Source organism: Amphibalanus amphitrite, unplaced genomic scaffold (genome assembly GCF_019059575.1).
Source record: "Amphibalanus amphitrite isolate SeventyFive unplaced genomic scaffold, NRLGWU_Aamphi_draft 000554F_arrow, whole genome shotgun sequence".
Classification (NCBI taxonomy): domain Eukaryota; kingdom Metazoa; phylum Arthropoda; class Thecostraca; order Balanomorpha; family Balanidae; genus Amphibalanus; species Amphibalanus amphitrite.
Genome location: NW_024882048.1, coordinates 401278 through 418608, shown reverse-complemented (window position 1 = coordinate 418608; position 17331 = coordinate 401278). Strand labels below are relative to the sequence as shown.

Here is a 17331-nt window from a genome sequence, read left to right as displayed (position 1 = left end):
GTTACCTTGAATATAAACTAGAATTACCTTGAAATGAGTATTTAATTGCCCACTTTAGACGGCAAGTGCACCCACGCTTATGAGCGTCGCAATTACCATTATTATACCTCCTTATTATCGAGAATGTCATTAAGGTCATTATAACTGTTGAAAGCTTATGACTTAAACAATATGAAGGAATCGGCAGGTATCTTGAACGTCGTAGTCCTTCCTTTTCTATATGTTTTGATGTTTTTCTTTCATTCGATAGCTTTATATTGAACGATTAACGTACCTAACGTTTTTGTTCATAAACTATAGCCGCGAACTAAATAACAATAAAAAAAATAACATAAGATACAAGTTTTGTAATGTTTTTTATGTAGCAGTATGGTAAAAAGAAAAAAAAAACGTCCCTTGGCTACAACACTTTATAGTCAATCATCTATTTTCAGTATTGGTTCGTGACACGGTTTCACACTTTCTTGAATGTCTTGTGCTGCTTTGCACAAGAAGATGTCTCCTAAGATTCACCTCACCGGTTTCACCACGCCGGTGGTTCGTAAGTTAAGCGGTCAACTGGTAGCTTCTGCTATACAAGTCGCACTTCTATACTGCCAGAATAATTACCAGTTTAGATAAAAATCAATGTGATGGAGCACATTCCTGGACAAAATGTAAGCCGACTGACCACCTGACGTTAGAGCTCGGTATACGCTAATCTCAAAATGGTAGAACGGTAGTCTTTGCTTCTAACGATGACGGTAGGAAATCCATACCTACTAAACCTTTTATTGTCGTGGGGAAAAGGCAATGTACGTTTTCTGTTAGGGCTGACGCACGCATACACGCACATGAACGCCAGAATCAGCCTTTGAACGGAATATGGTTGCCTCAAGGATGGCTCGCGCCGTCAGCCAGCAGCCTGACCTGCATCTACGTATGTAGGTGACTACATGGAGCATATTTTCTAGTCATGAATGCCAGACTGCTCCCAGAACAGTCGTGGGACAGAAAGTTGCCGGTCAATTTCCATCATCTCACAGTGAACGGTCTGGTATATGCAGCAAAAGGTCGTAATGTATGCAAACGCATTCAACGCAATGTATGAATTCGCCGACGTAAAACATAATGACGTTGACTGTATCTAATGGTGCGCGGAGGAGGATACTTGATGCATGTGAAGTTATTTTAATTAAACTAAAATTAGCAAGTAAAAATATATCTATCTAGTATTGCTTTCACAGAGGGACCAGGACGGATTGTGTTGTCATTTGTTAGTCTGTCAGATGACAGTTGTTTAGTGGAGAAGAAAGAGAGAGAAAGAGAGAGAAAGAGAGAGAGAGAGAGATATAGTGCGAGAGAGAGGAGAGAGAGAGAGAGAGAGAGAGAGAGAGAGAGAGAGAGAGAGAGAGAGAGAGAGAGAGAGAGAGAGAGAGAGAGAGAGGAGATACACTATGGACCATTAATTTCGTTATCATTCGTTCGATGGCTGTTTTTAGATAGCTACATGTTGCAGTTCCCGTGAGCGAGACTACCAAACATAATTACTTGATTTGATTTGTTACAGGCAACATGGCGTGGAGGGAAAAACTGGGATGAGATAGCAATGCATTGTCTGGCACACACTTACGTAACTCCATATTAAGTATAAGTCACAAATCTAGTGCTAAGTGCCAATTTTTTTCCTTTTCACGACGGAATTCGTGTGCACCGCAACATGTTTGATTTTCATCTTTTCGGCGAGAATATCCTACAAAATACTATTACAACCTATCGTGTTTACAATTGCTACGGCGAATTCACCCAATAATCCGTCTAATCTCGTGCCACCGCAGACGGGCAGCGGACCGGGGCCGCAGCTCGCACATGGTGCGGCCATTACAGGTCTGGCACGGCCGGCAGTGGCCGCCAGGACCTTGGAGAGTGGCCGGGGCGGGTGTCGAGTACGGGCCGCTCTCGGCACCCGTCTCCCGCGGCACGGCTCTCTCTCTCTCTCTCTCTCTGTCTCAAGGTGACCTGGCGTGGATCATGCGCTACACCCGGCACCGGGCTCCGCATGCAGCCGACCGCCAACGGGCCCGCTCATGAACGGAATTTTATACGGACGGGTAGGCGGACGGACGGAAGGGTCGACACTCGATACGCTAAACGGATGGACACACTTAACCCGCGCCCCGTAGGGCTACCGGCGGACCCTACCACCCGTAGGGGGGGGGGCCGTTTCGGCCCCCCCCTAAGATCTCGGAAAGTTACCGGCCGATTTTCAAAATTCAAACGGCGTTCGATAGCCCCACCCGGGAACTACCTTGTGACCAAATTTCATTGACCTAGGTCAAACCGATGACGTCACAGGTCAGGTCAAAGGTCAGATTTTCACCGTTCACAGGCAATTCAAGAAATGTGCTGTGAAAGCGAGTAAATTGGTAATTTATTGAAAACCATCGATGGTACATTGTTCGTCAAACACATACTTTGCTATCTGAGGTCACTGATACCAGGTCAGGTCACAGCGAGGTCAGGTCACCGGGGGTCACAATATGAATGTGTCGTGTGATACATGTTTTATGGTCCATTTTACATGACAAATGCGATTATGTGGGTTAGGCAGCCTTTGGGGCCAGCCTAGGTCACGTTTTTGTGAAGGTCAGGTCAAGGTCAGGTCAAATTAGGTCAAATTTCAAAGTTGATATTTTTGCATAAAATGGGTATCGATTCGATGCAGCTCGTCACGGGGAGTCTAATGGTGGTCTTCGTTTTGCTCTACGAGTTCTAGAATTGCCAAAAATTGAGTTTGAAAATTTGACGTCATCATTTTTGAACAGTTTTTTCGCTATAACTTGGCCAAAAAACGAGGTATCGATCTGAAATTTGGTATGTAGATAGAAGACGGTAGGCACTATCACATATATTCCGGTTTTTTCGAAACTCAAAAAACTTTTTGGATTTTTGGCGAATATATAAAAAAAATGCTTTTTTGATTTTTGGGGGTCAAAACTCAAAAATTTCAGAAATTCGAGATAGCAGTTTTGTAGCCCTGTCAATTCTACACCTTTATGTCTTTATCATTTTTCTGTATCTTCAAAGCTGTAGGCCTGACAGCTCTCCTCGCGAAGCTCTTTTTTCGGTCGAAAATGGCAGAACATGACGTCACTCTGACGTCATTTGTGGCGAACCTATCATAGCCTCTGGAAAATTTTTGGTCACAATGTGTAAAATTGATGCCCGGAGGGGTCCTGAAAGTTTGGTGGCGATATCTCCAGCCGTTTAGGAGATATCGACCGAAAAGGACAGGGGGGGCCGTTTCGGCCCCCCCCCCCTACGGGGCGCGGGTTAACGGATAGACGGAGATGGAAGGATGCATCAGCGGCTTAAGAATGTAGACTCGACGGAAAAACGAGCCGATAAGCGGTGCGACAATTGATGAAAAGGTATGCCTTTACCGTTCTTGGACAAGCCGCGCTAAACTCATGCACATGATAGGCATGGTTATTAAATATTATAGGTTGAAGGTAACGGAGATCACCTTCTTGTGTGGTAGATCTAGCTACTTATTCATCATTTCGATGATCAGCATTTCGATACTGGCCTCTCCAGCAGACTATGCAGAAATATACCAAAGGCATCTTTCATTATTTTCATTATTTGAAAGATGGATCTAATCGAATGCCTACATATCACCCACGATTACCTTTTCCCAATATTTGTGATTTGAAACAATAGCTCTCCATTCTGTGCTACCAACTTGTTGGCTTTTCTTTAGTGCCGTGAATTCCAAGAATCCTCAGTTTATGGGCAATAAACACATTCTCTTCCATTTAGGGCCAGCGATTCCCCTGCTGGTAACCAGTCAGCGACCCATATCTTTAGAAACACCTCCCCACCACCTGAGCGACACTGTCCGAACCCTTTCGGACCCTCCCCACTGACCTCGCCCCCCCCGGCCCCCCGGGCGCTGGTGCGCACTCGTGCCCCCCTCGATCGGGATCTAGCGAAGCCCCAGAGGCGAGCCCCGTACGGCTTCAATCTGGCCGCGCAGCGGCCTCTGACGTCACGGCCGCACAATGCGCCATCGCCGCGCCCCGGGAGGACAATAACAGGCCGACTGGGGGGAGGGGCAGCGGGGGAGGGGGCAGCGGGGGGGGGGTCGAGTGGCAGCCCAGGTGGTGTCAACAGCGACACAAGTACTGAGCAAACGGCAGCCGCTCAGAGTCGCGACGAGAGGCTCTGAGGCTCGGGAGTGTGGGGCAGGGGGGTAGAGTTCGGAATAAGAGGTGTCAAAAATGTGTGCCTAAGTGATTAGCAGAATTTCAACTTTGACGGTTTCTTTTTCACAAGTCTGTGAAATCACGTTTTCACATTCCAACCAGAATCACCCAGGGTATGAAATAGAATGAGAATTGAGATACGAGGAATACAAATCATATCAGAGTAATATATAGCGTAAATAAGATGAATTGAAATTTCAATCGCATGTTTTGATGCCTAACTGGCTCTTCAGACTACATATTAGGTCACCGAGCTGGCGCACGAACCTGTCGACGCTGCAGGTGATGACATAACATTGGTGTATATAGTTGCTTCGGTACATGCTTCGGATATAGCGTGGTCACGGTCACTAAATTTAATATACTGGTATAAGCGTTTCACGTGTTTCGGGCGTGCCGCTGCCAACTGCTGCATCTTTCACGGTGATAGAGCGTGTCATAATGCTCCCGTTTGATAGTCGGTAGTCAACATGCCCTATCTGAGTATCCGACCGACCGACGGGCTCACGTCACCGATTCTGATAACACCTTTTATTTTACTCCTTTCCTTATAGTTGCTTGCCATTGGCGCTTCAAAGTAAGCTTTTGTAAAAAATCTCACTTTGACCACACTTTTCCACCGAAGATGTGTATAAACCCGCGCCCTGCTGGGGGGGGGGCTATTTTTTGCCCCCCATCCCCCGCCCTCCAGACTTTTCGATATACCTCCAGAATCACTGCGCCGATCGTCACCAAACTTTCAATTCTCTCCCGGGCATCAATTTTGCACATTATGACCAAAAAGTTTTCGAAAGGCTTTGGTAGGTTACCCGCAAATGACGTCAGAGTGACGTCATGTTCTGCCGTTTTCGACCCAAAAAAAGGTTTCACGGGAAGAGCTGTCACTTGTCAGGCCTATAGCTTTGAAGATACAGAAAAACGTTAAAGACATAAAAGGTGTAGAATTACAAGGGTTACAAAACTGCTATCTCGATTTCCTTTTAATTATCACCCCTAAAATATTTTTTTGAATATATTTGCCAAAAAACCCAAAAAGTTTTTCAAGTTTCAAAAAAAAAAACGTAATATATGTGATTGCCCTTACGGACTCATATTCACAGACCAAATTTTAGATCGATACCTCTTTTTTTGCCAAGTTGTAGCGATAAAACTGTTCAAAATTGATGACGTCAAATTTTCAAACTCAATTTTTAGCAATTCTAGACAACTTAGCGCAAAAAAGACCACCATTAGACTCGCCGTGACGAGCTACATCGAATAAATATCCATCTTATGCAAAAATATCAACTTTGAAATTAGACCTTTTTTGACCTGACATTGGCCTGACCTCCACCAGAAAGTGACCTAAACCGTTCCTGATGGTCTTATAACAAACACCATTGAGTTTGAAATGAAAAATTGGCCATAAAACACGCATCACACAGCCCTAGTAAAATTGGGTTTATGTGCTGAGTGACCTGACCCTTGGTGACCTGACCTGTGACCTGACCTGGTATTATCAGTGACCTCTAATAGCACCATATGTACTAGGCAACTGACGCCCTATCGCTGATTTTCAATAAAATGCGTTTTACTTGATGTAATAGCGCATTCCCTCGAAGACCCGTGACCATTTTATCTTTGACCTGACCTGTGACGTCATCGGTGACCCCGAGGTGAATGAAATTAAAGTTCCTTCGACGAATTTGACATTGCTTTCGAACACCGTTTGAATTTTGCGGATCCGTCCAGTAGTTTCGGAGATATACCTAAGGAGGGGGGGGGGGCAAAAAATAGCCCCCCCCCCCCACCAGTCGCGGTATGAACAGACCCCACCAGGGCGCGGGTTAAATATGCTAAATCTAAATGCAGGTATTATCATGGTTCAACACCAGTTTATCAATATTTCAAAACGTTTAAATCAGGTGTGAAATAATACAGCTATGTCATCGAAATACCATACCTGAGCAGGTATGGTGCACTCTAACCATACCATATTGCAGCACTGCAATGCGAACACCTAAACGAATACTTTCCCGTTACGCCTCTAGCGGCTCGCAGCGCTCTATGAGGACGCGGGACGTTCCGACTGCCGTCTCCGGCACGGTCGACCCCTGGGACCTGCAGCTGACGTTCGCGACGCTCAGAAGGACGGCGCCTGATGCGACAAACATGGCGCGCAGAGTACCTTCGTATGTAAGACACAGCATCCCGAGCGGGCAGAGCCACTCCGCTTCGCGAGAAAATGAAGTTTTGCAAATGAGAAAAACGCCCAAGAGATGTGGCTTTAGCTGGAAGTTTTCAGGCGAAACGAGGTAATTTCATTTGGATGTAGGCATCACCATTTAGCGTCTCAAGAATACACTGCAAAGACTAGAAACAAAATTACCTAACAAGGAAATGCTATATACGGATGTGGGCTAAACCAATCTACGTTACTTTAGCCTGGCCATCAAACTGGCCATAACAAACAATCCGGAAAATCAATTTGATGGCTAGATTGATGTGTTGCTATATCTTCAACTGAAACCACTCACCTCACCTATGCCTATCATAGTCTCCAATGCAATATCTGTGAGGCGCACCTTTTGTTCGCAGTAAAAACACTGCCCGCAAACAATAACAGTTTCCCGTGCTCCTCATTGCCGGATGCGCCGTGTGGGGTGCAAAATCAAACCGCGATCAAGGTTGGCAGGCAATTCATCGCACAGGACAGCAAATAACGGCCTGTGTAAACCAGCGGCCAGCACCATTCCGGCGACCGGCTCGGGGCGGCAGGGTGGCCGCACGTGCTGCAGCCCGCAGCCGTCTCTGTATGTCGCTCTCTGCAGTCCGACGCGTCGACGCATACCAGCGGATAGTGGATACGACTGGCCAGTCGCACTGGTCAGCCGTCCGGCCGGCCGGCGGGTCAGCCAATAACACAGCGTATTTGTTGGTTTCGCCGCGCCGGCCGATGGCGTCACAGCCGATAACAGCCGGCGGACAAAGTCGCCGGCCGACCTGACCTTTGCCGGGTGATAGCCGGTGCCGCCGGGCCGGCCCGGCCCGGCGCCGCACCCCTCCCAAACACACAGACACACAGACACACGCCAATGGCATTACCACAACCAGTCGCCGGCAAACGAATACATGTGTTTTGTGACCAGATCGAGACCAGAGAAGAAAGGATCCAGGCTCCAGACTATATGAAACAAGTCTGGATCAGAGTAGTGCGGGTCCAGACTCCCGACTATATGAAACAAGTCTGGACCTCTCGAGATTGCTCACTATTCAGAATGCGCTGGCTTATATCGCAGGCATACTCGCCAATAAATTGTGACAATTATGATTGCCGTGAAAGGAGAAGAAGTGATTCGGTGCTGCTCAGAATCATTCTACGCCCGGCCATCTGTCAAACAGCTCAGGGGAGAGATGTCGCCGCGGTCGGTATACTGTGCCGGCTAAGCCGCATGTATGGCGGCACAGTCTATGCGGCAGGCAATCGTGCGAGCTACACGCCGTTCCAAGTTATTGAACATATAACTTGCTTATTGATGGTGACCAGGAGTTAACAGAATAACTTTTATCAGCAGTTATGCACCACGGATCATAAACATATACCGGTACGGTATCACGGATCTTATAATTCGCGATCAGACAAGACAGTGCCAGTATAAGAACGGTGGACATAAATATTGAATGTTTTACAATGTAAACTTTCAATGCAGCTCAATAAGCATTCAGTACATCAGCAATATATGACTTGAGAAAATCGTCCATCTGCTCCTCGATAAGAACAACGTCATACTCACTGACCAGTTAGCGTGCTTCTACATTCCATTGCTTTTTACACCCGATACAAAACAGGCAACAAACATTCCTTTAGGTTCATGGGCCAGCGATTCGTTCAAAGTAGCTGGATAAGGCTATCAGATAAGAGATATGACATTGACAAATACTCAATGGCATTGGACACTCGCCCGTGAGAGCTACTCCAACACATGACAGGTAGCCATTGTATAGTTCAGAGTACCGTGAATATGCAGAGAGCTCTACCGTTTAAAACCTCCTCCGGTGAAATTAAGCAGCATGCCTAACACATGCAATGTTCTCTCGTTTACGATGTTTACCCTTACGCTGGTCTCGTCAAGTTCAAAGCGAGATCAAAACGGTAATGGCTCTGAGGCAGCTTGGAGCAGCAGCTTCAGCGAAGGACCTTCAGACCACTTCTCCAATTCAATTAAGCCAAAACAGTAAAAACATCTAAGAAATCCTCAAACTCTGCTGAAGCAGTCGCCGCCGCTGGTTGCCGCCAGAAAAGGAGCTTTAGTTGTTTACGCGAGAGGCACGCTCTCACCTGGCCGCCACGCAAGACGCAGCAGGAAATGAGAACGCTCAGCTCTGCGACGAGTCAGCACACAGGCCGGCCGAACATTTCGTCCCAGCTCAAGGAACAGGAATTCTCGGGAGAGGCAGCCGCACTGCAGTGGGAAGGTGCGTCGGAGCAGCTAGCGCTGTTAACTACCTTGCTTGACCAGACACAATTATATTTTCCACGAAAGAGTTGAGAGAGAGAGAGAGAGAGAGAGAGAGAGAGAGAGAGAGAGAGAGAGAGAGAGAGAGAGAGAGAGAGAGAGTGAGAGTGAGAGTGAGAGTGAGAGTGAGAGTGAGAGTGAGAGTGAAGTGAGAGTGAGTGAGTGAGTGAGTGAGTGAGTGAGTGAGTGAGTGAGTGAGAGAGAGTGAGAGAGAGAGAGAGAGAGAGAGAGAGAGAGAGAGAGAGAGAGAGAGAGAGAGAGAGAGAGAGAGAGAGAGAGAGAGAGAGAGAGAGAGAGAGAGAGAGAGAGAGAGAGAGAAGAGGAGTGTCCGAGTGTGCTTTGTACTAGTGGTGTCAATTTCAGAAAACGTACGTCCAATGTCCGTCCAATGTCCAATACTTACGTCGACTGTCCGTCCAAAAATGTCCAAGCCAGCCATTTGTCCAAAGATGTCCGACATCTACGCAATAGTTTACACCCAACAACGTTATTTAATTTGCTTTTAATGTATCGTTACCAGCTCAAAAGTGTTAATCATATCGAAAGCTAAGCTTTCTAATAGCCAATCAATGTTAAACACGATTACTTTATAAAAATGTTGAGGTGTAGCAAGCTATTGTCCAAAGTTGTCCAAAGCCTGTTGTCATTGTCCAACCGAATTCCGAATTGGACATTGGACAAAATCGGAATTCCGAAGATTCAAGTTCCGATTGACACCACTACTTTGTACGGTACTTACCCAGCCAATCAATCAGGTCTGGTCGGTTTATGTGTCTCAGCAGGTGAGCCACGCTGGTTTTCAGTTCCACTATCGAAGGTGGTACTGGTTCCGAGTTTTTCAACAGCTCTTCTTCCAACTGATCTAGCCTGAAATGCACAGAGTTATGTAATTGATATATAATGTTTCTGGGTAAAAGTGCAGCAATGCCGCCGTAAGCGATCATCGACTTTATTGATTAGCGAGACATAGGAGGGCTGCCTGGAGTTTAATTTGTTATATCTATTCGCTCTGGTTACAGATATTCGAGCCAGGCTTCCTAAAAGCAAGACAGTATAGCCCAGCCGCAGGAAGCAATACGGTGTATCGAATTAAATCGTTCTAGACTTGTACAAAGTTAAATCATAACACCTATGTTTAGACCTTAACGTGGATAGGTACCTACTAAATACTGAGGCACACCCCTCCGCTGAACCTGAATTCATGCAATGTAATTCATGTAAAATAATTCGCTCGGGATATCTACGCACGCACCTTTCTTTGAGCAGTTGTAGGTCCTCCTTCTTTGTTTCAATGCTTCTCTCTGAAAAAGGGCACGACATAGGTATTTATAATGGACATTGGGCAAGTGGACTCTGGTGGGTCATCAGAGTGTGACTTGCATGCATAAAACGGTTAAAATAATGGCAATCAACACGGCAAAGACAATTCGAACAGTGATATGTAACGAGCACGCTTTTATTGTTGCTATGTCAAAAGAAATATATTAATTAAAACATAGATAACTGGCTCATTAGTGTAATGAGCAATTGATTAGATGATATAATTTCGTTATCTAATTACATTACCAACTCCGCAATGTCATGGACACACAATGGATCTGAAGTTATTTTCACTTCTTTCTGGAAAGTGAGCCATTCCATCTTAAGAGCCATCGCAACACGTCGTAACCATTCCAATAACTGTCTTCGAAGACATCCTGTTATATTCTCAGAGGGATGCAGCAGCCATGCTGCTCGTTGATTGATAACACCATAGCTTTGGGAGTTTGGCGCGGTAAGAGTGGCCTCTTGACGGCGAATGACAGGTCAAGTCGCAAAAATTGTCTGCAGTGGGCAAAGGGCATTGCAGTGTAAGGTGTGCACTGTGTAATTTATGTCGTTTGAGCTCGATAAATGACAAATAATGATAAATACATAAACCAAAGCCACATAATAATGAATGCACCTGAAGGAGATAATAAATAGATAAATCGAGCTGATATAAAGGCGCTCAAATTTAATGTTCTATCAGACGTTACTTAAGACCATTTTGCCTTCAAATTGTTTTGCTGTTTCAGTCGATTAACTTTAATTTAATATCTCAAAATGAATGACCTTTTCCTCGAATATAGAAAGTTTCAATGTCGAAAATGATGTATTTAAGTGAATTTTCGCCCACAGGGCATCATCAGACAAGCAATTGGCACAAATTTGTGCCAATTGCTTCTTTGTGCCAATTGCTTGTCTGATGATGCCCTGTGGGCGAAAATTCACTTAAATAGGTACATCATTTTCGACATTTAAACTTTCTATATTCGAGGAAAACGTCATTCATTTTGAGATATTATAACAATATGTTCCTCGCGAGAGCACTTAAAGGTAGACTGCCACCTTTTTTCCACAAAACGGTTTTCACTAGAGCTGAGTCACCTATGTCCCAGACTGAAGTCGGTTTTCCGAAATTCGAACCCGTTTGCGAGAAATCGGAGACCAAAGTTCAGTTTGATGCCATTTTTTTAGTCCAAGAAAACCGACATCTCTACTGTTTATCGATAACTTTGAAACATGAATTTTCTTATCTTTTGGTAAATATATGTCAAAACTTTGATTGTTTCGAGATCAGAGAAGAATTTTGGAGTGTCAAAATAAAAGTTAAACTTATATATTCAGTAGTTCATTTTTTCCAAAAAAGTGTGGGAAATGGGGTTTAACATGGGCCAGACCCATTCCAAATGAGCCATGATTTTTAAATGTTTTACGAACTTAAATGCAAAATAAATTAAACATGGCCAATTTCTTATGAAATCATATATTAGTAAATCATAAAATACCTTACTTTTTCAACTAAAATGTAATAATCTTATGACCTTGAAGTCTAGTGATGTGTAAACATTGTCGCTAGACATTAACCGATTGATAATTGTATGATAATCGACAATTTTTTTCGCGATTCACGTGATGATACTTTGTCAGGTGAATTATAAAATTTTGTTTTGTCCAGGGAATAAATCATAGGCCGATCTGAGAAAACTTTTTGAAGGTGGCAGTCTTCCTTTAACACCATATCTTTCACTTTAATTTAGGTACACTGCAAGTGCATATTGCATTCGGTAGGTTACTAAAATACTTTAATTAGTATTCAAACTTGATCATGATTTACCTATATGTTGGAGGTCCTTTTTAGGCAAAAATACCAATACAAGCTAAATACCTATATTACTCAAGCTGCGAAACGGGAAAATCTACAATTGCTAGGATAGCACTGATGTCGATGCTGAAAAATTAATGAAAAGGCTGAATTAAATCCAACACGGATATGAATCTAACTTGCACCATTCCCCAAATATGCCATTAGCTTTTAGGCATATAGCTCCATGCACACATACAAAAACCTATTCCTACGCATGCCACAATACATTCAAGAGTACAATGGGTACTCATAACCCAATTCACGCATCTGAGTATAGCTATTTGATCGTTGCAGAACACTCGGCACCTATCAGTGAACCCATAAACGAAGCCATAAAGATGGCCCGCCTGGCCGCTATCTGGGGCGAATGGCGGCCAAACCGTCAGTGGTATCGGCAACAGCCGCGCCCCGCGGCCCCCGGTACAGAACCACTGCAACATCCGCACAGCTCCGCACAATGCGCTTACGTAATGCGCTAATGGCGAGCCGGGAGAGTATTCGAATGAAATGAATACATACCTACATTACTACTACCTATATAGCCATAATCTAATCGTAGTTGATGCGTGTTTAACAAAGGCTCAGGAGGTTACCGCGGGCGGTGTGTGCTCTGGTGAGGTCTGGACCGACCAATAGGTGCGGGCTCGACTCACCACAGACGTGTGTAGCGACCCTGGCCAGCCGGTAGGGGCCGCCGTCGGACAGCTGAGGTGAGAGCACCACCGAGCGGGCCGCCAGTAGCTGCCCGGACGGCGCCACCAGCTTCAGCAGGTCGCCCTCGCCGCCGCCCGACAGCAGTCGCAGCAGCTCTGCCGCAGAACGGGTCAGAGGTCAGCCAGGGGTAGCAGTCAGGGAAAGGTTACAGGTCAGGGAGGAGTCAGAGGCAGGGAGGGTTCACAGCCCACAGGTCAGGGAGGGGACAGAGGTCAGGGCGGGGTCACAGGTTTATCCAAGGTCGCAGGCCAGGCACATGCATGTCCATCATAAAATTCGCCTCTTGAATCTATGTACTTCGTCTGTTGTAGTTTACAACAATTAAACTTCTTCCTTTTCAATTTAAATTCTTGAAGTGACAGCTGTTGGGTCATTTTGTACGTAAAATTAATGTCATATATTCCTCAACTAAAACAGAAACAAAAAGCTGAAGATCAGAATGTGAAGCATTCTCCAGCTCAGCCTGAATTTAGCAAGGTAAACGAAAACGCAACCCGAAGAAAACAGCTCCAAGAAGAGAGAATGAAACTCCTACAAAAAAAGCAATTTAAAGATAAACCTCAGAAAACACTGAGTCCTTGCGATAAACAATGCTGGCTTACGGGTGCAATTAAACGAGGCCAGCTAAAACACGTAGTCGGCCTGGAGACACTTTTTACATTTTGTTAGGCATCAGATCCCAGTAGAGCAGTAACGGAGTTCAAAACCCACGCTAATGAAGGTTCGCTGCACAGTGCGCCCAATCGATGGTCATCCGGCTCATGAACGGGGCTCATATATATTTTTTAAATTATGTGCTGGATTTATACGAGTTTAAAAGTCAATGTTGGTTCTGAAATAAAACAAAACAGAAAGTATCGTAAGTAAAACATAATACATAACATAAAACATAATAATACGGACGCCATGCTCATCGACTTCAGTTGGCCTGTGAGTATTTACATGCCTATACAACAACCACTTCCAGTAGCTGTAGGTAATCCCAGTCAGTTAGGCCTTTAACTGACATATGCATTATGCAACCATTAAACGACTCTCCAGCCTTCCCAGCCACCGAACTAACCCGCCCGTAAGCTCGTAGCGCTCTCAAGACCGTGTGCTATCACTGAAAACTTTGATCATATCACATCTACAAAACATGATATAAACTGACAAATACTGCGAAGGCGGCCCAGTCCATGACTAAATCGATAAGGATGCTGAACAGACCCCATTCATGCCCCGCTGTTGGCGTTTAGATTTGTTAGGGTCATTGAAACCACTATAGGTAGGTATCCGGTACTAGGGGAAACCCTCCTAAATCATTAAACGTTTGAATCACAATACGCGTGAATAATTAAACGTTTAATTCAAACTTTCATACGCCGTTTGTGTCGATAGGAGCTGGTGAACCCGTTCAAGATGTGATCCAGTTGACGGTTGATTGGTAATCCTATAGCACCGCCCCACCGGGTGTTCGTATCCACCGCCTCGCGCAGCCTGTAGTGCTCACGGCTCACATCGAATGTGTCTGTAGGTATTTATTTATTTATTCTATTTATTTGTGTTTGGGGCATTTCGGTCAAAATCACCATTGCATGCCCAGTCTGTAGGTATTGTATTCATATCCTATATAGACATCCGCACCGACACCGGACTGAGCTGGCAACGGCAGCAGGACAGGCGGCGGCGACGGAGTCCGATCCACTGCGCACGTCCAGGCAATCGGCCGGGATCCTGCGGATTCTCATTTATACTTTAGCGGCGCGGTGCCGACGGGCGGCCCTCGATCCGGGTCCGGCCGACCAGACACCGGACGTCGCCCGGCTTATTGGCCAGACGCGGGACGGCCGCCAGCCTCCCGGCGGCACTTATATATAGGACGCGACTCACGTGCACCTGCCGCACCGCTGTAGATGGATCCGTCGGAGACCGAGCGTAGCGGCAGCGGCACCGTAAACACAGGCAGCAGCGATAATAGAACATGTGAAACTTGTATACCAGCCTATGGCTAAAGCCAGTGGCGCAGCCAGGATTTGGTTTCGGGGGGGTCATCGCCTCCAAAGCGGGCCCCCTAGTGTGCGGGCCCCCAACCATTTTTCAGAATCTTTCCATATTTCATACGCATTCTGCTGAGCGGGCCCCCTTTACCTATACGATAACCCTGAGCGAGTTTGAATCGGAAAATTTTGATAGAACAATAGCTCGGTAATCACCCGGTGTTCAATTTCTACGCGAATTGACCATGACAGAAATATGTTACTGTGAGGTACGAATTCGTATCTTTCGAGGCCGAAATGTGCCCCTTCCGCAATATGCATAGCATATATGCTAACGGAGCTGTTGCCTGCTTCTATCAGACAATATTTAAGTAGTCCCATGTGCCTGTCTAAGTCATCTATTGGCTGCTGTAGAAGATTGTGCCTTTATCCTTCTTCATTACGTAAATTCGATCACAAGAAGTTTTAACCCTCGCCGGCACAGGGGAAGGGTATGATGCAACCCCCTAAGGGTTTTCGTGAATAACTCGCGTAAAAAGCGGCCGATCGCGACAACACTTTCAGTACCCTCGCGTTGATCAGTTTTACACCTACCCTAGAAATTGCATGACCCTGACTCAAATGACCTTTCACATGTGACCTACTGAGACCATGTTTGGCCAGAATTACGATTCGGCGTCGGTATGCCGACTCGCATTAGCCGCGCGTTTGCAGTCTTTTCGTGGTTTCAAGCGTTCAAACATGTGAGTTGATGCTGCTCCCATGCATTAGAGTGGGTGTCAAGGTCACCTGAAGGTCAGGTCAGGTCATTGACCTATGATGACCTCGGTACTTTTTCGAATTATACATGTTTCTAGGCTAGTTTTTGGAGCTGAATTAGAATTTAGCAACCATTTGAATATTCACGAAGTAGTTTTGGTGCCTTCGTAACATGTTACGAAGCTGCTAGAGGCGGCTGACACGTAGGTACTAGTTACTACAAATACCCGGCAGGACCCCTACTGGTTGACCTGACCTGACCTGACCCGACCTGACCTAAATGCATAAAGACATCATCTGTGATCAAAACTAACATGATAACTATTCGTGATCAGCACCCCGAAAAACCCTATAGCAGCCACACTTTACGACGTTCTAACAGGTCCCGATTTTCCCGATTTTTGGGTCATGGACCTGACCTGGAAGGTCAACCAATGACCAAGAACCTTAAAATTGAGTATCATCGGCTTACTCTCGTCACGGGCAACACGTTCGTTTTTTTCCGCGAAGCTCTAGCTCGATCATGGGCCAAACGCGGGGGTCGTACCAACCTCCCCTTGTGCCGTCGAAGGACGCAAAGTGGCTGGAATGGCCTGTGCCGACGAGGATTAACGCGCTCATATGGGACATGTATTGCCTTGGGCCGGGTTTGTTGTGGTGTGGTGATGTGGTGACGTAGATTCTGTCTGCTATCAAGGTCCCGGCATGGTGTTACTTAGCGCGGTGTACAGGCCAGACCGTTGCGCCTAGTGCGCTGAAATTTTCACGATTTATAGATCAAGGATGGGCAACGTGCCTTTGAGGGTCTCAGCTCGATCGGATCGATAGCGAGCACATGGCGCGTGCTTAAAAAGTGCAAATTCGCGTCATAGACTTTACAGTACATGTATAAATCGGCTTGCAAAATCGTGCGAAATTGGCTAAATTTGCCCGACACTGGTCCGATCCCCGTGCAGTATCTCGGTAACCGTGGGTCCGATCGGCACGGGGAACACAGTATCGTGTAGACTGTAGAGAATCGAACAGGCTATCGAATGGTGTGCGGTGCAGGGATGGCACGCGCCACGTGCACCCGTGAGGGCACTTATGCTGGAAAATTGACGTTTCGGACAGATTTGGGACTTAATGCTATTTTCGGGTGACTGTTTGACGGAGAGGGTTCTAACAACGCCTGTTGGCAAAAGAAATGCACAGCCTCGCATGGAAAAATTGTGAAAAGCTAATTGATCAAAAACAAGGTGGAACAAATCGCTGGAGAAAATGGTATTTGTTAATGACTTACTTAATTACACAGGTTTTACTGCATAACCTGGTACGTTTGACAAATGAAAATGGCATATTTGGAAAGAGCATTCAATTTTGTCCAAAATCCAACCATCGCTTTTGCATGACGAGCAGCAGTATTCTTAAAAATATAAATGTTTCAAACCTCTACATAGTAACTCATCGATGGCTTTCATTTTTCAATAACCTTCGTCAGCCTTTGTTATAAACTACACATGACATGTTCTATAGTAGAACGCATGCTCATCAGACACCAGCACCTCGATTCGATGGATATTTTTTCCCAAACCAAAATGCATAGCCGTCAAAAAGCAATCGACCGGATTGGATACATAGCCCACGGACACAAGACCAACCAAACGCCCACCGATCGAAAATACACCTTATTCGCGTTGCGGAGCAAGCGGGTCACCCTAGCGGGCCCCATTCAACCGCGGACCCGGGCCCTATCCACAAGGGGGCGCGGGCCCTATCCATATGGGGGCCCGGGCCACGTTCACCTTGGGCTCCGGGTCCCGTCCACCCGGGGCTCCGGGCCCCGTCTACCAGGGGACCCGGGTCCCATCAATCCGGGGGCCCGGGCCCCGTTCTCCCGGGGGCCACCCGGGGGTCCGGGCCCCGTCCACCCGGGGCCCGGGCCCGTTCTCCCGGGGGCCGGGCCCGCTCTCCCAGGGGCCCGGGCC

At 46.2% G+C, this 17331-nt stretch overlaps 1 protein-coding gene across 1 annotated transcript in view; it reads right to left on the bottom strand.

Moving 5' to 3' along the window:
• Positions 1–17331, bottom strand: part of LOC122393799 (high affinity cGMP-specific 3',5'-cyclic phosphodiesterase 9A-like) — a 62471-nt gene that overhangs the window by 18464 nt on the left and 26676 nt on the right. The window contains exons 3-5 of the mRNA XM_043390178.1: positions 12566–12721; positions 9996–10044; positions 9483–9610 (exon numbers count right to left, since the gene is read on the bottom strand). Coding sequence (XP_043246113.1) covers positions 9483–9610; positions 9996–10044; positions 12566–12721 — 333 coding nt within the window. The remainder of the gene's footprint in view (positions 1–9482; positions 9611–9995; positions 10045–12565; positions 12722–17331) is intronic.